This window comes from Candoia aspera, chromosome 2, assembly GCF_035149785.1.
Source record: "Candoia aspera isolate rCanAsp1 chromosome 2, rCanAsp1.hap2, whole genome shotgun sequence".
Taxonomy (NCBI): domain Eukaryota; kingdom Metazoa; phylum Chordata; class Lepidosauria; order Squamata; family Boidae; genus Candoia; species Candoia aspera.
In genome coordinates, this window is record NC_086154.1 from 217780757 (window position 1) to 217807354 (window position 26598).

General features: G+C 41.0%; 1 protein-coding gene across 2 annotated transcripts in view; it reads right to left on the bottom strand.

The window, feature by feature from the left end:
• Window positions 1-475: 475 nt before the first annotated feature.
• Window positions 476-26598, bottom strand: part of FER (FER tyrosine kinase) — a 180329-nt gene continuing 154206 nt past the window's right edge. For both annotated transcript variants that reach the window (XM_063295348.1, XM_063295347.1), the window contains exons 18-20: window positions 15326-15480; window positions 5339-5461; window positions 476-3630 (exon numbers count right to left, since the gene is read on the bottom strand). In XM_063295348.1, coding sequence (XP_063151418.1) covers window positions 3485-3630; window positions 5339-5461; window positions 15326-15480 — 424 coding nt within the window. In that variant the 3' untranslated portion in view covers window positions 476-3484. The remainder of the gene's footprint in view (window positions 3631-5338; window positions 5462-15325; window positions 15481-26598) is intronic.

The window sequence follows — 26598 nt, forward strand, 5'->3', positions numbered from 1 at the left end:
TGAGAGAGTCCCACTGCAAATAGGGGGGAAAAGCTCTATTTTAAATTAAAGTCTACAAATTCCAGACAGTTAGAACAGTGTAGTTAAAGCTCCTCTTCATACTTTTAAAGAAAAAAAAATGTACTAAATCGTTTTTACCAGCTAGTAAAATATATAAAAATAGTACTGATAGAGGCCTGTAAATTGTTATTTACTACTTTCTTTCTGTAACCTAGGGCCAGTTTTATGCAGCCAAGCTTAACAACTGATGTAATCAGTTGATTAACCACTCCCAAAAACTTAGCAAACCAACTGAAATATTTCTACCAAACAAGCTTCATAACATTGCTGTTTCCAACCTCCTATAGTATCTGCGTCAATATTTTTTAAAAAAGCAAAAAATGTGGCATTTGTTAAATATAAATACCTTTACCCATAAATGAAAATACACCATAGTCCATAAAATACTTCAAAACTGGAAAGTTACTAAATAATCTTGTATGAGTGAAGACCTTTAATGGTTTCTTACCTCGTATTTTCATATACAAGGTTTACAGATCTTGTACTTCAGAATAATGTGCTTTTGATTCCCAAAATGGCAAGAGTCTTACCCTATTTGGATAATTTATTAAAAAACATAATTTTTGAAAATGAAACCAGTTATAGAGTGCAAATCAATTTCAAATTATTTCTTATGTGGCGTATCTTCAAAAGTTTTGGCTTTTAGTTGTAAAATATTAATTTGTTCACAATGTATTCGTTTCTTGCACTTTTAAATTGCGCTAACATTTATTGTTAAGAAACAACAGAAATGCTTATTTAATATTACATATTACCAGTAAGGGTGGAGGGCTTCTAACTTTATTCTTACAAGAACCACATCAATCCTGGAACAACAGATTTTCTAATTATGCAGAGAACTTTCACTTTACTCCATTAAGAAAGGAAATTGCTATATGCATTTGGTATGGATATGACTTTACCAACATAATAGTTTTACATGGTAGGTAAAACTAGTTTTACAAATTAAGTTACAAAGTAAGAGAGTAGTTTGTAAGAATGCGTGAAAAATATAATATTAATTCACTAAACTTATTTTCTGTGAATGAACCCTGACTACATTCCAATTTCTGATTTTAGCTGACCTCTGATTTTAGGACAGAGGACAGGCAGAACAAATGCCCAATGTTCTGGTATTACATGTTCAGAAAGGTTTTTCAGTGTGAGCAGCAGTTTGATATGAATTGCAAATTTTAACTGCTTACATAAATGAAATATAAATAGCAGTTATCCTTTACATTTGTACAAGAAGACCAGGACAAGGTGTCCTTCTAATCAATTTAAGACAAAGTGCTGTCTTTTTCCATGTTGAAAGACAGAATACATTCAGAAGACTTTAAGAATGGAACAATCTCTCCTATATAAAAATACTAACACTTAAAAGAAAAATTAAAACATCATGAATACAAGGAAATACATTCTTTACATTCTGTCCTGACATTTACACATTAGTGAATGCATAGACAAAAATGTGCAACTGGGCAATTTGTGGTGTTTTCCCCCTTGTGGTGTTAGGATTCAGTCCTTGTGCATTTTAATTAACAAAGGAATGCCAGTGATTAAAGGCACACTATTTTGGATCCCTTTAGGATCACAGTAATCATTTCCTACTTTTGCTGAATATTCTTTTTATGATCCATGTATGCCCATTAGTATATCTAGAAACTGCAACATTACATTTATTTCCCATTCCTTTTACCTTTTTACTGGATTCTGAACTATAACACAATCTTTGCATGTAAGGCAACAGTCACCTAATGTCCCTTGCATTATGTTACTAATAAGCCCATCTAAAATGAAGAACATTTCCTCCAATATGCTTTACTATTTTATTCTGATAATAAATGTTATCATGTAAATGACATCAATTTTTCTAGTCTAAAAGTAGAATACATCCTGCTCAACATCACCACTCTGTACTACCACAAAACACATGCACAAAAGGCTAAAGGTGCTCTTGCCAGAGAGATGAGCAAAACAGGTATGTTTTGCAATCACAGATTTCACCAACATCTTGGTCCTCCCCTACAAAAGGAAGTGATTTCCAGGAGCAAAACATCACATTGCTTCATCTTCATCCCTTGGGCTGGAAGTGACTGAATTGCTGATACAACATGACCATCATTTTGCTGCCTCTGAGGTATAATTTGAAACCCCTTGCAACAGAACCAATCAGCTATGGATTCAGGACATCAGGATGAACCCAGTAACTGGAAAAGAGTCATTCTCCTTGGGACCTCAGGAAGAATCCAGTCATTATTTTTGCTCATTATTGACTGACACTTCTCAGATTATCCCAGTATCAATTTAATAAAGCCTGGGGATACTTAGTTTAACTGGAAAAATGGGATCATATGCTGTTCAACTTTGTGGTTTTTAGTGGGCAAACTACTCTTTTCAAAAGATAGTAATTCCTTACTACAATTTTCTTCTCAGGGCCTTTTTTAAAAACACAACTGAGAAACTGATAGTAGATACAGTATGAACGTGTGTTTTTCTTCCTCCAGGGGCATACAGGATGGAAACATCAATTCACAAAGCTTCCAATCAGGTAATTCACTTTCCTTTTCCCTTACAAAATCAGTGCTACTGGTTACCTTAATCATAATGATTAATGATTAATCAGAATGATTGTATACTTCTATAGTCCATACTTCTGAAAGACAGTACTTCCCAGCCGGTGCATTACGTGTAACACTCACCTTTGGATTTATTTTTTCTCCTGCAAATAAAAGCTATACCATTAATGGATTTGTGCTTGCCAGTTCCTGGCAAATTGTGCCTTTCTCCTTGTTCAAAGATGAAAATAAATAATATCCAATATTAGAAACATTTACTGTATTGAAATGTCTTCAAAAAGCTTGTGCACAAATTCCTCATTCTGTAATCAAATCCTTACATCATGTTCTTGAATAAACACATATTCAAAACTGCATCAGCTGGTGATTTTGCGTGTGTGTGTTCTTTTTCAGAGCACTAGATTATATTATCCTTAAAAGATACACTGAAAACTGTGCCTTTAGCTTTAAGATGTGTGGGAATGGTTCATGAACCACTGGGCTTACACAAAGACTGTTGCAAGTGCATGGATTGAAAAGGAGAAACAAAGCCCCCAAAACCCTGTTTGGGGTTTATCATAGAAATATCTAAATGAGCCAGAATTCCCTAACTCTACACATATATTATGTGTTTATCTATTTACACAAAACCTATATGACAGCATCATTGTGACTATAAAGCATGTGGCAGAACACTCTGTCTTTAACATAGACATCTTGGCATTCTCCAGCCTGGGCACACTTGAATAAAACAGTTTTTTGATTTAAAAAAGGAATCCTAGAAGAATATTGGAAGAAATATGGTATAAATGTGTTGGATTTGTGACAGGAAAAATAATATTTTTCTGGAAAAAGAGGAGTCCTGTCCTTTGAGTCCTGTTAGTTTCTCATGATGTCACTTTCTTTTTCAGTGCAGACAGCTCTTTGTGAATCTCGCTGAATTTTGGTCTCATTTCAGGATTATAATCCCAACACCTCTGCATTATTTTATAGATGTCCTCTGGACACTTCTGAGGTGCTGACATTCGATAGCCTAGCATGTATTAAAAAAAAAAAGATTATTGGAAATGTAATTTGAGTGTTGAGAAATGAAAGTACAATTAAAAATTAGATGACCAAACCTACTTAGAACTGACTCCTATACAACATGATTTAAAAATAAAAATGTATATGACTGCCCAACTTATTTAAAAAAAAAAAAAAATTGAACGGGATCTTCTCTGTTGTAGCACCTGCCCCCTGGAACAGCCTCCCCACCTAAGATTTGTATGGTCCCAATCAGCTTGCTTTCTGCAAAGTGTTAAATACCTGGATGTTCCCCTGGGCATGAGGCCAGATGAGCCTGTTTTATGTGTTTGGGGGTTGCTGGAGCTGGGTTATGGGGCCCAAGCATGATTTATATTTATACAATTTTCTGCTGTTCATTTGGTGTTTATTGTAGTTTCTTATGGTTGTTCCTATGTTAACTGCTTGGACTCCCAAGTGCAGGTTGGGCAGTCATATACATTTTTATATAACAAATAAATAGGATAAATCATTAGTCAGCAGAGAATGTTACACTGTAAAGAGTAACTTGACCTAGCAGGGAGGCATATGCTATAACCTAGATCCCTTTCCCAGGATGAGCACCACCCTCACCTGGTTCACTAAGGATTTTAAATCATAATTACATATAGTCAGCAACCTAGAAGAAAATTGAAAAGGCAAAGAAAAGGGAGATGGAATGAAAAACACTTTTCTAAAGCAGTTGATCTCAGTCAATGGCTCCCTCCAGATCAAGATCTCCTGCAAGCACTTAGGCCAGAAGACATTTACACAGCCCAGATCTCAGTCCATAACATAAAACAGAGCTTATGAAGCAACTGGCCTCACTAACTCTGTATGGGCCCAGATTCAGTAGATTCCAGCCTAGTGGCTGTTGGATGGGGCTTTGCTTTTATTTGGCTTGCAGCCAGCTCCAGGGGAAAACCAGTGAGACAAGACAAAATGGAAACTGCCCTCCTCTCTCTTCCACCTAAGAGGGGAAATCCACAATTCTGACTGGCTCCTCAGCATCTGATTTTGTGGGGCTTCAGTTTTTTTACTTTGCACCTAAGGTGGTTCCTTCCATTGCTCTTATTTAACAATATTTAGGAATATGAACTTGTGTGTTTGCGCACATGTGTGTAAGAAATGGGGAGATGGAAGAAATGTGGATCAGGTGCAGTGTTTCAGATCTGAAGGCAAAATAGTGATTTGGAGCACACATAGATGTGCACATCACAGTTGTATGCAACTCCTTAAACCAAATCCATTTTTTTCCTGGGCCCATGCTATAGCTGCAGAAGTCAACTGCACAATCCTGAGGGGGAAAAATGCAGTGGTTTCTAGGAGTAGAAAACAAGTGCTATGTATGCACATCTGAAGCATCTTTTGGCCTGCATAACTGTTTTCTAATCTGCAGGTCATTTTAAGAGCCAGAGTCCACTTCATCAAATAATCTCCATGTAGTTCTGCTAAAAGGCTTGCAGATAGCTCAAGACATTAACCCTGAATGATGACTTTGTTATTGGATGCTGATTATCTGACATAATCAAATAGCAAAATGTATCATCTAGCATGAATACCTGCTATATCATTTCAGCTATGCTGAATTATCTCCTATTTGATGTTAGAACTTCACCCCAATTTATAAAAGCCATAGAAATAATCAGGTGGAATTACTTCACACGTATTCATTGCAAACACACACATGCAATTACCTTTCTCCACTTGTTCGCGTGCTTGCTGATTAGTCATGCCTGGATAAGGGCATACACCTAAGCTGAAGGTCTCCCAAAGGAAAATCCCATAACTCCATATATCACTCTCAGAAGTGTACCGTCCTGTTGATAAAAAGGTAGCAAGAGGATGGACAACAAAAATCCACGTAGAAAAGTAAGCAAAAAACAAAAGGCTCACCAGGCTGGGACTGTGGACCTTCAGAATTCTGCAGGAAGATGTGGGTTCTCCATCTGTGGAGGTTTTAACTAGGGGCTCAGGTCTTTTGGCTAATCATCATCATCATCATCATCCCATTATTATTTTGAATTTATCAATGTGGCCCTTTACATGTTGTACAGGCTGGCACTAGATGACCTTTGTGGTCCCTTCTGACTCTGTTACTCTATGACTGTGTTGTACTGAAGATGGTCCTCTTGCATACTCAGACTAGAGGCCAAGCATTTCCTGGTAAAACATTATTAGATATCAACAGCAAAATATGTCAAACATTTCTTTGTATCAACTTTGATTTTTTTACAGTACTCTCCATGAAGGAATTTACTCTCCAAGACAAGAAGCAATGATTGTCCCCTTCTTTCATAGAAGAGATACTTTGAGTCTCCAGAGCAAAGAAGAGCAGCACTGCAGGAACAGCCTAGAATCACATTATTTCCATGAATTATTTTGAAAATGGAACCCTACAGGTTCTGAGACTTTGGAATCTTGTTGTGCCCCATGTGCTCTTTTGCAAGCTGAAAATATTCACAAGTTGATTAGGATAGATCGCCCGCTGGAACAGTAATCAGGATTATCAATTTTTACGTATGGAGATTTAAACAGTTTTCAGAAATAACAAAGCCTAAATGGATGGATACAATTAATATGAAAGAGGTCCAATAATTCATACCAGTTTTTGAAAATCACTTCTGGGTTATTTTGGGAAGGTGTGGGGGTCAGTTCCAATTTCCCATTGCTAAATATTTAACTTACAATTTAAACCTGTGATATACAGGTCTAAATGAAATATACATAAATGATACTGATGGCCAGAGTTATATTAATTGTCCCAACCTCTTAAAGTTCTGTTTGCATTTAAACAACCCATGCTGCTTTAAATTAGGCTACCTGGTAAGTAGAGAGAAATTATGAGCATTCACTGTGCTGCTAGAAATACAGTTACTTTTGTAAGTACTCACTTTTATAGCGAGATGGGCAGTGTATAAATTTAATAATAAATAATAATAAATAATTAAGTCTACATCTCCTTCTGGACTTAACATCTAATAGTATAGCATCTTTTATTTAAAATATGCAGGAAGGTCAATTAGAAACAATTGTTTTGTTAAGAAAGAGTAAGTTATATGGAGTTAATTACCTTTCTCATTATAATATATGACAACCTTCCCAAGCTGGACTTCAATTCCCAGAAATCTCAAACACAGCAACCTTGAGGAGCACCCAGGGGAAGGCTGCTATATAGGCACCTTCAAAGGATGCTGGTACTAAAACTTTTATGGCATGTATTAAGGATACAGAAAATTGAGAAAGGTATGCTGAAAAAAATGAGACCATTAACAAAGGTGTGCCAAGAGCTTTTATGCAACTACAAAACATTGGTGTTTGGACTGGAGACAGTGTTTTATTCCAAATGTCATAAAAATAACTAGCCTAGTGTTGTGCGTAAGGTTTCAGTCATGCAGATATCAAATAAAATATGCATTTACAGTAAATGCCAATTCCTGTATATAATGTTTTGAAATGCCTCTTACAGTACTTACCCAGGGTACTGCTTCCTAAAGATATAAAACCAGAAAGGTGTGACAGACAGTTCTGACTTGCAAAAATATGTATATTTAAATAATTCCTGTGTTGGATTTTATGAAGGGATTGATCAGAAGTGCATGCTTCTTTCTTTATAAAAACACTAACCCCCCCACAGTAATGTAGGGAAATAGGCCCAAAGCAGATGCCTGTTCCTCAAACTCCCAACTAGAAATTAGGGCTGTTTCTTGGATTTGCACATCCTAATCACTGTTCACTTTCTCTCCCCTTTCTCTTGGGAGTGGGATTAAAAGTTTTAGCATTCCAAGTGGGTAAATGACTCAGTGTCTCCATTGCATTCTCAAAACTCATTTAACTGAGACAGTCATTAACCCAGTCACAGGCTGGACACCATCACACTAATGGCTATTTTGGGAGATACACCAATCAGTGCTGTGGAGGTGTATTCTATGACTGTCAACCAATGGCAATGAGTTTTGGAAAAGAGTTTTCAGTTACATTGACCACCAGAAGGTACTGTATGACTGGTTTTGTTGATGATATACACTACATAAAAAAAGATAACTATTCCGCCCTCCCCAGGAAGAGGGCTGTGTGGTAATCATATAAAACCCCGTATATGAGGGCATGACATAAAGTAACCCCTGTATCCTTCTCCTCTGAAAACTTAAGGAAAGGTGGACTGTATACCATTTTGATAGTGCTTTTAAGTTTTCAGTAAGTCTACACCTTCATCTAGCAAGATTGCCTGGGGTTCTAAGTCACAAGATACAAAGCTGATTAAGGGGGGATATTGACTAATAATCACCCCAATATAGTTGTAGGTTAAAACTACTACTTTCATGCCTCAACACTGCTTGAATTAGTGTGACATAGGTGGGAGTGCGTGTCTGCCCTACTCCCAGGCCAGTTGTGTGAATATAGGAAAAACAATAAAGGTGCCTGCCTTGGGGCCCCTCTGGACCTTCAATCTTTTTTTTAAAAAAAAGGTATTTATGCATGTATCCTTAGGCAGGGTCCTAACTGGCAGGGGCTGAACAATGGGTAAGGGTAGCAGAGTAGCAGGCAGAAACTTTTCTGACAGCTGTTTATTGTTCCACTACTGAAGAGGGTGACTCACGTTTATTGTAAACTGCCACTTCTATCGCTCCTAACCAGCGGACGTGTGGCTTCTGGGTCAAACGCAGGCATCCGAACAGACTACTGGTAAGTGACAGGAGCTGTCATTGCTACCACCATTGCTAATATAGATCCCCTGAAAGTGGCTGAGGAGAGCTCTTCCTCGTTTGCCATTGGCAACTCTCCTCCCCTCATGTGGCTCAGGTTTCTTATTGTGAGAGTGGTGGGGAAAAATAGGTCTATGGGATACTATCTCTTGCCTGCCACAGGGTGGGGGGCTCAATCCCTAAACTCTCAATCCCTTGGGCAGGGCTGGATTAAGGGGTCAGTGAGTGGGGGCCCCCAAAGGAGGGGGCCTCCCTCTCACAACAGTCCACTGCCTGCTGCCATTTCCAATCTCTTATGCCCGCTCTTTTTCTGCTCTTGGTTGAGTCACCAACTGTGCATATTCCAGCCTCCTTCTCTTGCAGTCTGAATCCATGAGGACAGGAAAGCAATGAAAAATGGGCAAGATGGTGGTGGGGCTGCAGAGACTGAGGACAGTGGGACAAAAGCACTGTTCTGCCAATTGTGGCCAAGGGACAAGGAGGAGACATTCTGCCTGCCTGCCAGCCCAGGGCCCGATGACTACCACCCAGATATGCCACTACTCCATTGCCCAAGCTGGCTTCCCCTGTCCCCCCTCCCCTCCCTCAAGAAGTGCATGTTGCCAGTGGCTCCCTTCCATTACTTGGTGGCAGGCCCAACTATCAGAGAACCCAGCAGCAGCAGCAGATCACACATTCTTGTCCTTCCATCTCATTTCATGCCTGTCATACCTGGGAAGCAGGAGGAGAATATCTGGACAAGTAGGTGCTATTCGAGAGGGTAGGTACAGGAGAGTGTGAGAAGGCATGTTGTCAGAGGTGATCCAGTTGACACTGTATTTGGATTTTCAAAAAGCTTTTGACAAAGTACCTCATCAAAAACTCCTCAGTAATTTTAATAGCTGCAGCTTAGGAAGACAGACCTCTTAGGGATAAGTAAGTACTTGGAAGAGAGAAAACAGTGGCTAAATAAAAATAGACCCTACAGTATTACTTCTAGAACTAGGAGATAATGGATTTTTTGGTTTATTTGTTATGTTCTGTGTAGCTGAAATGAATGTAATTGTTATAGCAGTTTGGTAGAAGCATAGAGGACAAAAAGCAAGGAAAGCAGCATTTCAAAAATAAAAACAACTTCCTGTCTACCAAGGGAAATGTGTTTTTTCTCTAAAGAAGAATGTGATTTTTATAAAAATAAGAAAGGGAAGTATTTTGCATCCAGTACATAGTTCCTAGATACACCTTTAATTTTTAGTTCAGGCTCTATGAGTCTTCCAGTTTGAATACCTAGTTTTAAATCTCATTTTGCAGGAATTCATCATCAGTTTCAACTGGTGTAAAAGGGAGGGGGAGCTTGAAGCCTGGTCTTTCAATAGGCTCCAATTTTTTAAAAATTTAAAGGTTTTGACTCCAAGGGCATTTAAGTATCTTTATGTCAGATCCCCCCAATCAAAGGTTTTACAAAACCCCTTATCAGAGCATCTATCATAATTTCCTTCTCCAAGGAATGGACTCCGTGTCGCCAGATGGGAGAGGGTGTGAAGTTGGAGTGTGAAGTGGTTTATTATGGCTATGGCGGACATCAAGGACATGGGGTTGAGATATGCCAGGAATACCATCTGGATGGGAGGGGGGTGACATGGTTTCATGGGAAAGGGGACTGACTAAGGGAATGTAGTTTTTAAAGTTAGGTTTGAGTGGGAACTCTTTATTTGCAGCTTGCCTTCTGTACCGTTCATTACGCTTCATTAAAACAGTTAAAGGAATCCCAGCCTCCTGACTGTGATTGTGTGAATGCTCGAATGATCAGGTGCTGACATTAAGCTGCGAATCAATCTTTTCAAAAACTCTTCCTGAGCAAGTAAATAAGCTGAGAGTTGACGAACCATGCCTAAGCATGGAAAATCCCAGGCTAAGCAGCCATCGCCTTTACTGTCATTGGAGAGGACAGTGCTGTATGCCAAAGTGAAGAAAAAATTGAGACGGAGGAGCAGGGACAGCGAGTGCGAGATGGAACCCCGGCTCAACACTACAGAGTTGGAAAGTGCGCTCCGCTCCCTCAATTTTGTGAGAGAGCCTCAGACGCCAAGCGTTATCATAGAAGAACCACAGATGGGTCCTTCCCAGCCCGGTGCCAGAGAGGAAGAGAGAAGAGCTCCTCCACCTGTGCAGGCACAAGTAAGGGTGCAGAGTCCGGGGTCGCATGGGACTATACCAGACCACAATTGAACTCTGCAAGAAATGTGGAGCCTGGAGGCGAGGATGTCTGCTGTGGAAGTGGTGTTGCAGCAGGTATCGAGAAAACTGGAGACCATGGCGTACCCCTTGGCAGAGATCTAAACTCAGCGATCCAGAGTGGCGTTGCCGGACTCACGAGGAAGACGCTGTACCCTAACCCCAACCTGGGATTTCGAATCCCCAGTGAGGCGCTGGTGGAGTAGAGGCCACCAAGAGAGCCAAGGCGACTGGGGGAGAGTTCTGCCCGGTGAGGTGACACCTGAAGGACAAGCGACCCTGAAGGACAAGCAAGTTAAGTTTGATGGAGATCCACGACAGTTGGTGTTCTTCTTGACCAATGTGTCCATATACATGAAGGAATATGGGACTTGCTTTCCCACCAAGTACAAGAAAGTGAGCCAGGTAGGCGCTAGGCTTCGGGGACCTAAGAATGGTTTATGCAACTGCACAATGCCATGGCCCTGGAGCTGAACAGCCTGCGAGACTTCATGAGGGCATTGAGAGACCGGTTCGAGGACCCACTCGACAAGATGAGGGTGAAGACGGGTATCCAGCAACTTAGGCAAGGGGGAAGAACCGTGGCAGAGTATGCCATGGAGTTCAAAGCTCTTGCCGGAAAAGTTATGGACTGGTTGGAAACCACTAAGATTGATTACTTCAAAGGGGGCTTGCAGCCAGAAATCCTGAGATGGGCACTCTGCTGCGGAGGACCCCCCCCCCCACTTTGAGAGAATGGATCTGCCTAGCAGGGAAGGTGGAGAATATCCAATACCAATTCCGTCGGCAACTCCGAGCGCAAATGATGGGAAAGAATACTGCAGCCCCAGGTCAATTTCCCTTCACTCAGCGAAAACCGTTCCATGACAAGGAGGACCTGAAAGACCGCCTAGGGAAAAGAGGCAGCTGTTTCAAATGCGGGAAGGACACCCACAGAGCAGGAGAATGCCCACGCGGGGAGTCCGACGCACCGAAAGGAGGAACCAAGCCGGCTAAGACCCCGCCAACCAGACACAAGGCAGCTGCTGCAACAGTGCTAGCCCAAAAGGTTCCAGAGGTGAAGTCCCTGATGGACTCTGGCGAAGACTCCAAACAGGAGGAACTGGAGCCAGTGGGAAATGAATTTCAACTGTTCTAAATCATGCCCGTGAGCAGGTGGAAACATGCCTACTTCGAAGATAGACGACAAAGACGACCCTTTGGTGAATGATGATTGCTCCACCTTGCTGGTGAAAGTAGAATTAAAAAACTTAAGAACCCAGCACAAAGCCAATCTGACAGCTATATTAGACTCGGGGTGTACAAAATGCTTAATACACCCCACCCTAATTGACACGCTGAACCTTAAAACCAAAAGACTTAACAATCCAATTATTTTCACCCAGATGGATGGTTCTATTGCCCACGGGGGTCTCGTTGAATTCCGAACTGAGACTTTGGCCATGAGGTTGGGGGGGCATAAAGAAACCTTGCAAATTATTGTAGCCCCTATCACCAACTATTCTGTCATCCTGGGACTCCTGTGGCTAAAGAGTACAAAACCACAAATCGACTGGGACTCAGGTGCTTTATTGTCTAACAATGGGGCTGGCAACCTCTTTACTGTACCACAAACACGGCAGAATGTAGCTGGCATTCTCCTCAACCACACCCCTCCGGCAGAACCTGTGGCACAGCCCGGCATTCCACCCGAGTATACTGACTTTCTGGATGTGTTCGATGAAAAAGAGTGTGACCAATTGCCTCCTCACAGGAAAACTGACTGTGCCACTGAAATTGACCCAAAGACTAAACTTCCCAAGCCAAAAATGTATGCTATGACAGAAACTGAGAAACAAGTTCTCAGAGAATTCACTGACAAAAACTTAGAGAGAGGGTTCATTGAGCCTGCCAATTCACCTTTGGCAGCCCCAGTACTCTTCCGGGCAAAAAAGGATGGCTCTGAGACTCTGCACGGATTACTGTGGAATAAATGCCATCTCAATAAACAATCAATACCCTCTCCCCTTAATGAAAGACATGCTATCACACCTATTGAAAGGAAAAGTATTCACCAAACTTGACCTCAGAGACGCCTACTTTAGAATTCAAATTTGGGAGGGGGATGAATGGAAAACAGCATTTAACTGCCCTCTAGGTCCCTATCAATACAAAGTCCTCCCATTAGGGTTGGCGGGGGCCCCTGGAGTATTTATGCAACATATCAATGAGGTCCTCCATGAACATTCGTACAAAGGGGTCCTAGTTTACTTGGATGACATTTTAATCTATTCTGACAACTTCAAAGACCACGTTCAGCTTGTCAAAAAAGTTCTTGCGAATACTGAGAGATGCTAAGCTGTATGCCAAGCTCTCTAAATGAGAGTTCCACAAGTCCCAGCTGGACTATTTGGGCTATCGTATTTCTTCCAAGGGCATCAAAATGGATCCTGCCAAAGTACAAGACATCATGGGGTGGGAACCCCCTTGCACCAGGAGGCAACTTCAAAGTTTCCTAGGCTTCGTGAATTTCTATAGAAATTTTATCCCCCAATTTGCTCAGATTGCTTTGCCCCTAACTGACTTGTTGAAAACTAGAGGGAGGGGGGAAACCCAGAAAGTTACCTCCCTAGGGGCTAGACTTGCCTGGACTTCTGATTGTCAAACTGCTTTTGACCGTTTAAAGCTTCTTTTTACTAGAGAACCCATTCTAGCTCACCCAGACCCAACTCGCCCCATTATTGTGCAGGCAGATGCTTCTGACTCAGCTATCGGGACAGTTTTGGTTCAAAAAGATGAAACCGGTTTTCCCTGCCCCTGCGCATACCTCTCACGCAAATTTTCAGACTCTGAGCACAACTGGCCCATTTGGGAAAAATAGGCTTTTGCTGTAAAAACTGCTCTCATACATTGGAGGCATTTGCTAGAGGGGGCTCATTATCCCTTTGAGGTTTGGATTGATCACAAAAACCTCCAAGCTTTACAAACCCCCAGGAAATTGAATGGCAAACAAATTCATTGGGCTCAATTTTTTAGCTGCTTTAACTTTACCCTGAATTTCCTTCCTGGCAAGAGGAATTTTTTTGCTGATGCACTTTCTCGCCTCCCGCAATATCACACTGCCCAAGCTCAAATTGTAAACACAGTTTTCTCTCAGAAGCAGCTTGGAATGGCTTGCGTAAAGCGCAAACAAGCAGTAGCCAGGAAAGTGAAAGTGCAGGCTGACCTAAAAGAGGAACTGCTTCAGGTGCTCCCTAACGATCCCTGGCTACAATGTAACAAAGCCCAATTAACTGAAGTTGACAATGCCTGGTATAGTAATGGCAAAATCTACGTGCCTGAATCTCTTCGCCAGACAATTTTACATCGCTCCCACAATATCAAATCTGCAGGGCATTTTGCCTTTACAAAAACTCTTCACTTGGTGAGGCACCAATTTTGGTGGCCCTCCCTTCGTGCTAATGTACAGTCCTACGTCACCTCATGCCATGTTTGTGCCCAGGCGAAGAGGAAGGGGGGGAACCGCAAGGACTTTTACAATCTGTAGCCTCCCCCAAGGCTCCATGGAAAGAAATTGCCATGGATTTTATTGTAGATTTACCTGAGAGTAAAAACAAGACTGTTATTTGGACTGTAATCGATTTGTTTTCCAAGCAAGCTCATTTTATACCTTGCACTAAAATCCCAACTGCTCAACAATTAGCCAAACTATTTCTCACTCATATCTATAAAATCCATGGGTGTCCCAAGTGTGTAATTTCAGATAGAGGCATCCAATTTACTTCCAAATTTTGGCGGGCATTTTTGAAATTAATTGGCGTCCAGCAATCCCTCAGCTCGAGCCATCCGCAGATGGACGGAGCGACTGAATGGGCTCAGTCTACTTTAGAGCAGTTCTTACGCTGCTACATTAGCTTTCAACAGGATGATTGGGTGGACCTCCTCCCTTTCGCTGAGGTTGCTTATAATAATGCAGTTCACCAAAGCACTGGCTTTTCCCCTTTTCATATTGTTTTATGGCCAGGACTTCGTTCCAATACCTGGACTTCAATTGCAATCCTTGCCTGCCTCCTCAGTAGCTCACTAGGCTGCCCAGATTGCCACTAATTGGCCGGTCATCCGCCAGGCATTAGATCACACCCATGAAACTCAGAAAAAATTTGCTCACTGGCACAGACGCCCAGAATGGAAATTTAAAGTTGGCAATCTTGTTTATCCCTCCACCAAATTTTTACGCTCACAACAACCCTCAAAGAAGCTTGCCCCTAAGTTTGCTGGATATTTCCCCATCACAAAAATTATTAATCTTGTAACTGTTCAATCTCAATTACCCCCCACCCTCAAATGGCTTCACCCTGTTTTTCATTGCAGCTTGCTTAAACCTGCACCGGAACGTTCTAAGTGGAATCAGCCTGCAGCAACCCCTCCACCCATCATGATCGATGGCCATCAACATTTTGAAGTTAAAGACATTCTGGACTCTCATTTTTTTTGCAAATCTTTACAGTATTTGATTCAATGGAAGCATTTTCCAGATCCTGAGTGGGTTAATGCATGTCATGTTAATGCTCCTATTTTAACCAAAAAGTTTCATGCAAAGTATTCTTCTAAGCCCTCTCCTTACTAACCTCATTGTTTAATTTTATGTGATATCTGACAGCCTCCTGACTGTGATTGTGTGAATGCTCAAATGATCAGGTGCTGACACTTTAAGTATTTTACTCATTCTGTATTAGGCAACCAATCTATGCTGGACAAAGAACTATAGCAGTATTATTTCCTTACCATAGTTCAAGGCCTCTGGGGCAGTCCATTTGATTGGAATTTGCTTTAATCCTGAAGATGAATATACTCCATCATCTTCTTGACGAGACATCCCAAAATCACTAATTTTCAGAACATTATTTTCACCTACTAGACAATTCCTTGCAGCAAGGTCCCTGTATTGGGAAAAAATACAGCCTTTATACCAACAAAATAGAAACAATATTTTTTATATTCAAAAGCTAAATGAGTTTAGGCCAATATAATCTGCTCATCCTTTCTGTACCAGGAAAAAAAAAAACAATTCACCAAGGAGGAAAAAAAATTCCAACTGCATTTTCTAGTTTTAAGACCATATTCTTAAGCTTTGGTTTATTGCTCATTTTAAGAAGTATCTAATCAAATGTATCAGAAAATACTGGAAGTGTACATTTTGATCTACAACTCTCACATTCCTTGGCAATGATTGTACCTGCTGGATCTGATGGAAGTTGATATTTAAAACATCTGGAGGGCACTAGGTTGAATCTCCCTTGGAAGAATAGTTTTGAATTACTGTCCAACACAGAAAATGCCATCTCTGATAGGGATTCATAACACATTTTTGTTACGAGTATACTCGACAAAAGGCCTTTCTAATAAAACTTTAAAAAGGCTTTTTCCTGATGCTGAAATTGTAGTAAAATAGCAAGTCTCCCTTGGGAAATGCTCCACAGGATATAAGCTTCAGATTATCTCCTGTATTATTTCCAATGGTGAAGGCACCCACATAAAGGTTTCAAATGATCCAACAGATACCTGAAACCTAAGCTATATTATTGGAAAGCCCCAATACTTTGAACTGAATCCTGAAGTGAATAGACAGCCAATGAAATTCTTCCAAAATTGGTGTGATTTGGTTTGAACACCTAGTCTCAGTAGTCTGCTAGCTACATTCTGACAAACTGAAGCTTTTAAATTGTTTTCAAATGCAGTTTCACATAGAGCGGATTGAAATAATCTAATCTGAAAGTCATCGAAGTAAGATAGCCAACAGTACACTTTTTCTGACAGGGAGGAACAGAAATTCACTCTGGTGTTCTGTAATACTGTATTTACTTGAAAGGAATTAAAGTCTGATTTTAAAATGATCCTTTAAAAAAATGATTAAACTGAAAAGAATATAAACATGTACAAAATTCTTGTGCAAACTTGTCCTACATTGCTAATCTAGGCTTGCTGATTCCAGCTAAATCAAATGTTGAAGATCTCCTTCCCCTTCAAATAAATGTGTACCTAAGTGTGTATCTATACACTGCTAGAGGCCACACTCCCCCCCCCCCAAAATCAGGGTCAAGACAAAAATAAAATAATTATTAATGGAATTAATAAACTGCTGATTAAAAGTTGTTACATTTAAAATAAAGCATCCCTACCATAAAAATAAATTGGTCTCCCACCTTCATGTATACACACAAATCATTCTCTTTCACACTCATACAGCCATGCCCCTTTCTCCAAAAGAGGAAGAAAAGGAGAAAGGGAAGAGGTAGCTGTATTAGGAAAGATCAAGACAGGATGGAGAAGAAGGAAAGCAAGAAAGACTGATGAAAACTCAACATATTATATATGATTGCCCTGCAATAACTCTCACTGAATTATTGAACTCAGTAATGCTTCTAGTCTTGTTCAACTATTATGAAATCTTGCAAAAGTCTACTTCAGTTCCAGGAGGAGGATGAAAGTATATTACCTGCACCTTTCCTTGTTGCCCTCATGCATAGAGAGGCCTATCTACAATGAGGAATAGAAGAGGGAGAAGCCACCACCACTTTTGCTTTTCTGAGAAGTAGAATCATCTTCCAAGCCTTTTTCCTTGTGGCCTTTTATCAGGGCAATCATAAAGGTTTCTATCCCAAAAGCATCTACATGATTGTATTATGCATAATTTGTCCTGTCAAGAGTTTTTTTTTTTAAACTGTGGGGGAGCAGAAATCTACTAAATAATGTCAATCAATCAATCAATCAAGAAATGTTTGGAACTGAAGCACAACACATTAAAAGCACATCATAGCAAAACCAAGAACCACTTTCAAAATGCACCTGAAATTCAAACAGACAACGATAAAGAATTATGGGAAAACATCCCTTCCTATATTTTAAAAAAATTAAACTATGCTGTCATCACTGAACCAGGACTATGTTCCTCAAGGTTGTGGCTTAGGATCATAGAAATTAATGTATTTTGATTATCAGAGCCTTGGAGGATCAACTTCCTATCTCTTTATTGCAGCTCTCACAAATTTAAATAATTGGAGAATTACGCTGCTGACAAGCAAAGCTAAAAAATAAATAGAAATTTGAAATCAGAGGCAGAAAGGATTGGTAAAGACTGCAGAAGAGAAACTCTTTTCAACTCAAATATCCTTAACAGCATTCCAAAAGAGCTTAATTCCCATTTATGAGCACAGCTGTCTAAAGGAAATATGTTAAATTATTTGTACAGAGAATTATAGTTATAGCTTTAACAGTAATTCCTAGAAAAAAAGATGAAGAATTTACTATTTACTTTCATCATCGACTTTGCTAATGTTACTAACCAACCTGCCTGTTAGTAACATTAGCAAAGTCGATGATGAAAGTAAATAGTATATAAATAGATGAATTATGTTTTTGAGAATTAAGATTTCTTTAAGGATTAAGATTATAAATTATACAGGCTTTTAAATGGAATTTTATTTATATGCAAGTTGAGTACAAGCCATAGATTTACTTTTTGTTTCTTAGGCATAAACTAAAGTCATTCTAATGAAAGGTGTTAAATTATACTAGTTTGAGCGATGATACTGAACTAACATTTTAAAAAACATGCACATTTTGAATGAAGGGATGGAACATTATTTCATGGTTATTAAAATACAATATTGGGTTGCTATGGATAAGCAAATTGCCCACTCAAAGGAAGATTTCATGACAGGCTCAAAAACTACAAAGAAATGTAAGAAAGTAAAACTGAAGCTTCAATTTTAGACAAAGCTATTATTCATTCATGACCCATACTACTCATTCATGACCCATATACCCATATTAATTAATCTTCTCTTTTACTTAGCCAGGAGAAGAGTAGTTTAATTATCTTGGAAGACTTCAGTGTGGATGTAAATTCAGTCATGTCGAGAGAGAATACAACTTCCACAGTATTCAGTAACAGATTTAAGCAATTCCAGGACATATTAGTGACACTATCTCATCTAAACAGAAGCAAGGTATACCTGCTAGAATCAGTACTGACTAGAAAATGGGCAAAGAATTTCCCTTGCCTTTTGGTACCTGAGGCAACATGGATGCTTACATCCAAGTGATATGGGATATTCATGCTAGAATCACAACTTCTGTAGTCAAGCCAAATTTAGAATCTGAAGCACTGCTTTTATACGTTTGCAAAGCAGCTCTAGGCTGGGATGATCCACAAAAAGAAGCTCCACAAAGAATACTGATGAACAATCTTCAGAGATTTTTTCAAACTAGGCTCTATTTTAAAAACAGAACAATTCTGCTTGGGTACATATCTTCCGTTTACATCATTTGTTTCATCTATTGAAACCCGTATTTTATTGTTGCCAACAGCAGATCTTATCTTTTCTAACACATCTTCATAGCAGGCAGAGATGTAATTTTTCCTTACAGTTGATTCATTTGGAATCGGGTGACTGGTGTACTTCTCCAAAAAATGCCTGAGGCTACCACTACCTAATTTCCTTAAGGGAATATTTGAAGTAACCATCATTGTACAGAGATCCTTACAAAATTCTGACTGGGTATTTGATGAACCTGCAGTTCAAGAAGCAGCTGTCTTGAAAAGGAGATGTTCCCTGTTCTCAGTGAAGGTAAATCTTGCTAAACAACTCTTGTGTTTCACGGTGTTACAATGCTGTTGAATATTAAAATGCTTTTGGGCCAATACCTTAACTTCACACAATTTACAAAACAAAACACCATCGCTACTGAAAATCTGCTCCCCAAATTCTTGAACAAGACGCTGTAATTTCACACTCACTGAACATCTGCTTTTAGGCATGTTGAAATCAGATTGCAGCTCTCACGTGATTCTACCACCTTGAACATACACACGAGTTGGGGAGCAAATGAGAAGAAAAAAAAAGAGCAAATTCTCACTCTTTTTTTCAGGCCTGGTCAGGGGAGAAGCCTCTGCCTGCTGAAGTCATTTTAAAAAAGGTTGCTCTCCCTCTTACACACACACACACACACACACACACAGAGCCCTGAGTTGGGGAGCAAATAAGAAAAAGGAGAAACAGGAAAATTCTCACTTTTTTTTCAGGCCTGGTCAGGGGATAAGCTTTTTCCCTTTCCCTCCCTCCTTCACACACACCCCAAAGTTGGGGAGCGAATAAGAAAAAGAAGAAAAAAACAGGCAAATTTTCACTTTCTTTGCTGACTTGAACTTGCTGGTTTATCAGGAGGGTTGCCAATGAACAAAATATGACCAAACTATGACATTTGTTACAAACTTAAGCAGAAATATGACATAACACCTTTAAAAAGTCAAAATATGACTTTTGAGGCAAAATAAAAAGCATATAATTCTCACCAGATTACTCTAAAACATGTTTTAACTTAATTATAAATTCAAATAAAGGTTCCAGAAAAAATATGACATGTCATAGAAATCCTCGCCCTAGTTATTACTAAAGGGACTGAAAGTTATCGAGGGAGGAGAGGATTGTTGGACCATTCCAGAAGAATATATTTATGACAGATAAATTCATAGAAGAGGATACTATTTCATCAGCCAGCAATATTATTATATGTGTATAAAATGGAGATATACTGAAGTAACCACAATGGAAGATAAAATAACGAGTACTTTTGCAGAATACTTTTATGGACTTTTTGCTGCAAACGGAAAGAGCTAACATGATGATTTTTCGATTGGACAATTGAAAAAGTGTTGAATAAGAGGATGAATAAATTATGGTTGTATTTAAGAGGGAGGGGGGATAATAATTTTGATTGTAACTGCTGTAATGAAGGTCTGAAGTCACTTCTTTAATTATCTTTTTCTCCCCTTTAACTGTATTGTTTCCTGTACTTTTTTCTTCTTTCCTTCTTTTATATATTTCTTTATTCAAGTAAACATTCTCAATAAAAATTATTTAAAGAGAGAGAGAGAGACAGACAGAGGTACGAGTAGTTCAGTAAATCCCCCCCCCCCCAAAAAAAAAACTTCCAGAGAAGCCATGTTTTTATTATCCAGAGAACATAAGTGGAGACCATCCTTTCCTCAGGAGGCAAGCTGTTCCATAGGAGGGGAGCTGCCAATGAGTATGCCTGCTGTCAAGCTCAAGCTCCATTCTGCCACACCACCTGTTAGGTGGGGACCCTTAGTAGGTGCTCTCCGGCCATCTGGAAAAACTATGTGGGAAAGGCAGTCTGTCTGACACTAGCCCCCAAGCCATACAGCATTTAAAGGTAGCAACCAGCACTCAGAAACACACTGGCAAACAATGCAGCTCCAGCAACAACAATTTAACATGGGAGACTAGCCAGTAAGTGTTCAGGCCACTCATTCTGGATAAGCTGAAGTTTCTGGGTGGTCTTCAAGGGCAACCCCATGCAAGCAAATTACAGAAATCTAATCAGACGATGACATAGGCATGAGTGATCATCCTCAGTACATCCTAATATAGGCAAGGTTGCAACTGGTATACGAAATGAAACTGGGCAAAGGCCTCCCTATCCACAACTTCTACCTCCTTGAGGGCAGGTTTGCAACCTGGAGGTCCTTGTGGATTCATGGTTCTGCTCAGGCATAATTATATTCGACACACCATTCCTTACCTGGGCCAAATCTACACAGCCTTCTTGCAATGGTGTAAAGATGGCCCACTGACTATTTTTTGAGTATATGTCCACTTGCCTCTGTCTGTATCTGTCTCTTCCTGCAGCTCAGAAAGCCTGAGGAAAGTTAAAATATTATGCTCCAGAACTGTTTTTCCTAATATCCTACCTCAAGATGGTGCATTCAAGTAATGTACATCAGGAGGTAGCCTGAAATGACATATTCTGTGACAGAAACTTGTGGTTCCAGTAGGTTCTGTTGGTGTCCTGTTGGGCCACATCCTTTAGCCTTCACCCACACTGCAAATCCTGTTTTGGCTACAAGGGAGATTGGAATTCTGGCTTCTGCAGCATTTCCGCTCCCCCCTTTCCTAAATGGTGTGGCCCAGTGGGTACCTCAGAGAATGCAAAGTCTTGAAATTGCCAAGCCTTTGCTTGGCTCACAGGCGTAACGCTTTTTTCAAACTCCAGCTCTTCAACAGCTGTCCATTATCTGCATCTCAAATACTTGTGACCAGGATAATTTTTTGCTGCCATCTAGTGGTCAGAATATTGAATTGTTAACCTACAGAGTGCAAAGCCCTGAAATTGACTAGCATGTCGCTGGCTTAACCTGCAAAACTGAAAGTGTACTTGAAAGAGGCAGCAGTTATACTCCTATAGACTGTGTTCTGGAATATCCTTCCTTATGACTGCTGTTCCAAGAAAGTCCTGGCTCCTTGCTTCTTCTCTTCATGTTGTGTTCTTAGGAGAGTTTACAACTCCCACACTGATCCTCACAACTAACCTCCATTCTCAGACTCCAGCTCTTCAGCAGCATTTATCCATTGACTACATCTTAACTGCACAAAACCAAACAACAGATGGTAGCCAAATGATGCCAAAAAAAGAAAAAAAGAAAAGAAAAGAAAGAAGCAAACTCTTGCTGCCACCTAGTGGTCATAAGGTCAAAAAGTAAATTATCTAAAGGATTAACAGTTCAAGATGTTAATGAGAAAACAGGAAAAAGGAAAAAAAATGCAGTGGATATCAATTGGAGGAGGCTTTTCACATGTTAGATGTCAATGAGTGACACTGAAATTTCAGATAAAGGAGCCACCAATCACGTTGGTTAGAATGTTGCCCATTAATGCTCTGTGAACAGAAGCTCAGCATAGATCTGTTCTGGATGCTTGCCATGAGCATGCTGTAGCAAGATTTTAGGTGGCATGATTTCCTGCTGACTCCAGTATGAAAGGGGACCATGGCAAAGCAGATATGTGGATATGGCTACTGTTCTGAGATCTAGAAATCTGTATCTCCAGCATATTTGTAGCATCATATGTCCTCAATCCATGCCCTCATATTTATTAGCACCTGCTAATTAAGGCAATATTTTGATGGCTGAAAGTGAGGAGGAACTGAGGAGCCTTATGATGAAGGTGAAAGAAGAAAGTGCAAAAGCTGGGTTGCAGTTAAACCTCAAAAAAAAAAAAAAAAGATTATGGCAACTAACTTGATTGATAACTGGCAAAATAGAAGGAGAAAACGTAGAGGCAGTGACAGACTTTGTATTTCTAGGTGCAAAGATTACTGCAGATGATGACTGCAATCAGGAAATCAGAAGACGCTTAATCCTTGGGAGAAGAGCAATGACAAATCTCAATAGTTAAGAGCAGAGACATCACACCGACAACAAAGGTCCACATAGTAAAAGCAATGGTGTTCCCCGTAGTAACATATGGCTGTGAGAGCTGGACCATAGGGAAGACTGAGCGAAGGAAGATCGATGCTTTTGAACTGTGGTGTTGGGGGAAAATTCTGAGAGTGCCTTGGACTGCAAGAAGATCAAACCAGTCCATCCTCCAGGAAATAAAGCCAGACTGCTCACTTGAGGGAATGATACTAAAGGCAAAACTGAAATACTTTGGCCACATAATGAGAAGACAGGACACCCTGGAGAAGATGCTGATGCTAGGGAGAGTGGAAGGCAAAAGGAAAGGGGCCGACCAAGGGCAAGGTGGATGGATGATATTCTAGAGGTGACGGACTTGACCTTGGGGGAGCTGGGGGTGCTGTCGACTGACAGGAAGCTCTGGCATGGGCTGGTCCATGAAGTCATGAAGAGTTGGAAGCAACTGAATGAATAAACAACAATTAAGGCCATGCTTCTCAGTTACACACTCCATAACAACAATGTAAAGGTATACGTTGTACCAGCTGTTCATACAATTAGAAGAGGATGCTATTACACTAGGAAGGTTAAAAAAGTATTCAAAAAATATTCTCAAACATTGGTATTATTCTTATGAATGAAGCAGTTGCTCCAGATAATGTATCTTAACATTTTCAAGTTTTTTGATGCAATTTTTATTACTCACTGTAATACATTTTTGTGTGTGTTCTCTCTCCACACATAAAAAATCTCTCTCAATTTTATATAATTTGTGTCCTGATTGTTGCAATATGCTGAATCAAAATGTAAGACTACATATGAATAGAGCTTTTTCCTATAATTTTTTTATCGTGAAAAAAAGGTCTGCAATTCAACTTCTTCTCTGTCTTAACACATTTCTTTCGTGCAGTTGGAAAACATGCTCTGTCTTCGCCCAATTTCAGTAATTCAGCTCTGTGTTTGATAAGACTTTATTTACAGTGGTATTATATTAAGACCTAATCACAGATATTGTGGATCTCTCTCCTTGCAGCAATGCCAGCTGAGTTATTTATTTATCTATCCAATTTATATGGCCACCCATCTACCTGAGAAACCCTGGTGGTAAATGAACAAGAACAAAGAATTACATTAAGACAAAAACCAACTAAAGCTATATTGAAGCTCAGTAAAAACACAAAGTTAGACACATGCACCCATGCAGAGCTTCCAAACTAATGTCCCAACCCCAACGGCTGAGGAAGAGCCACATCTTCATTGCCTTGCAAAGGCCAATAGAGAAGGTGCTGTCTGTATTTCAGGGGGGAAGCTGTTCAACAGGGCAGGCACCATAAGAATGAAAGCACATGTCTGGAGATCTGCTGGATTGCATTGTTTTATTAATGGTACCTGGAGCATACCCCCTCTGCCAGGTATGGAGGGCAGAGACCACTGGAGAGAGACAAATAACCTGGTCCCATGGTATGTCGGGCCTACAAAGGGACAACCAACACCTTGAATTGCACCCAGAAGCCTACTGCAGCTCACTTAGTGGTGTCACATGGGTGTACCACAGTGCACCCAAAACTGCACATGCCACTGCATTCCAGACCAGCTGAAGTTTCCAAATGTTCAAGGGCACCCCATCTACAGCACATTGCAACAGTTCAACTGAGAGGTGACTAAGATATGAATGACTGAGCAGTGCCTCACAGTTCAGGAATACACACAACTGGCACACAAGATATATTTATGCAAAAGCTCTCCTGGCTATGGCTACTACCTGCTCCTTGAGCAGGAGCTGTGAATCCAAGAGAACTCAGTTTGTGCACTGACTCTGACTGGGGAAGTGTAACCCCATTCAGGGTTAACAATGGATAGTAACTGGGTGCAGGGGAGACCTAAACCCCACAGCCACTAGGTCTTGTCAGGGTTGAGCCAAAGTTGGTTCTTCCCCATCCAGACCAGCACAGCCTCCAGGCACTGGAAAAGCACCTGAGCAGCATTATTTGGTTGGCCTGGGGCCAAGTTGTATAACTAGTATTGTTGGTACAGTATACCGATGATACTTGACCCCATGCTGATGGATAAACTCATGCAGCAGTTTCACGTAGATGTTAAATAGGAGTGGGGAGAGAGTAGAGCCCTGCAGCACCCTGCAAAGTAGGGCCTAGAACTGGACCTTCCACATCAACATCAACTGGAACCAGCTTCCAAGGAAAAAGGAGAACCACTGAAGAACGATAGTCCCACTCCCAATCCCTTCGACCAGTGATCAATGGTATTGAAAGCCACTGAGAATAACTCAGGGTCAGGATGCACTACCCTGAGCCTGCCAGAGATCATCAACAAGCATTATTAATGCCATTTCAGTGCTATACCCCAGCCTGAACTCCGACTGTCATAGGTCCAGATAATCTGCTTCCTCCAGGGCCCTTTGTAGCTATAGTTCTACCACCTTTTCAACAACTGTCCCTAAAAAGGGAAGGTTGGAGACTGGACAAAAGTTGTCCATTATGGTTGGGTCCAGTATAGTTGGGTCCAGCAATGGCCTCTTGAGGAGGGGTGAATCATTGCCTCCTTCAAGGAACCACTTCCTCCCTCAAATAGGCATTTATCACCACTTCAACCCAGTGACATGTCACCACTTGGGAGGCCAAGACCAACCAGGAGGAACATGGATCTAATACACAGGTGGCAGAGTTTAACTTCCCAAGCACTCTGTCCACTTCCTCAGCACTAAGTGGATTAAACTCCGCCCAAGTAACTTGATAATACTGGACACCAGCCACCTCTACAGGACCAGGACAGCTGCAGTTCCAACTCCAAGCTGATCTGAGTGACTACAGGTAGTCCCTGCTTACCAACCACTCGTTCAGCGACCATTCAAAGTTGCGATGGCACTGAATGAGTGGTACTTATGGTCGGTCCTCAAAGTTCTGGCTGTGGAGCACCCCCATGGTCACATGATCACGATTCAGCTGCTGTCAGCCTTACCAGGTAAACCAGACAGGAAACATGACCAGATAAGTTAATCCTACTTTATTGTACAATTCTTTTAACTCTAAAGTACAATTCTCCCGCCATCACCTTTACAGCCCAAGAAACTAGGGAGAGTCTCTCCTGAACCTCTTGCCCCACACACTATCCAGCTGCGGGCTATGCTGTCTCTCATCTGACTGTTCCCTAGGCAGCATCTCTTTGCCCCATCTCCCAAAGTCCTTCCCACATACCATTACAAGCACTTGGCAACCAGCTCACACTTACGATAGCTGCAGCAGCATCCCAAGGTCATGTGATTGCCATTTGCGACCTTCCCTGCCGGCTCCCCACAGGCAAAGTCAATGGGGAAGCCAGCAGGGAAGGATGCAAGTCTCTCTGGTAAGCCCGTCCCCCTCCATTCCTGCACACAATGCACCTTCCTTCCCTGGGCTTCCCTGAACTTGCACGCACACACCCACCAATGCTCTCCTTCCCCAGCTTACCTGCGCTCACGCACCCCCTGCAGCCCACTTCCCTGGCCTTCCTACGCTCACATGCACCCTGTGCATTCCTTCCTGGGCCTTCCTACACTTGCATGCATCCAGCGCCCTCTTTCCCAGGCCTTCCTGCACTTGCATGCACTCCATGCCCTCCTTCCCTGGCCTCCCTATGCTCACACTGCACCACAGCAACCCCCTTTCCTAACTTGGGCCTCCCCCCCCCAGCACCCCTGTGGTCCATACCTGGGACTCCTGCTGCTTCCTGCTTAATTACCCGTATGTCTAGGGTTACGGTGACAACTGGAACTGCCTGGATTGCCATCACTTAGCTATGCAGT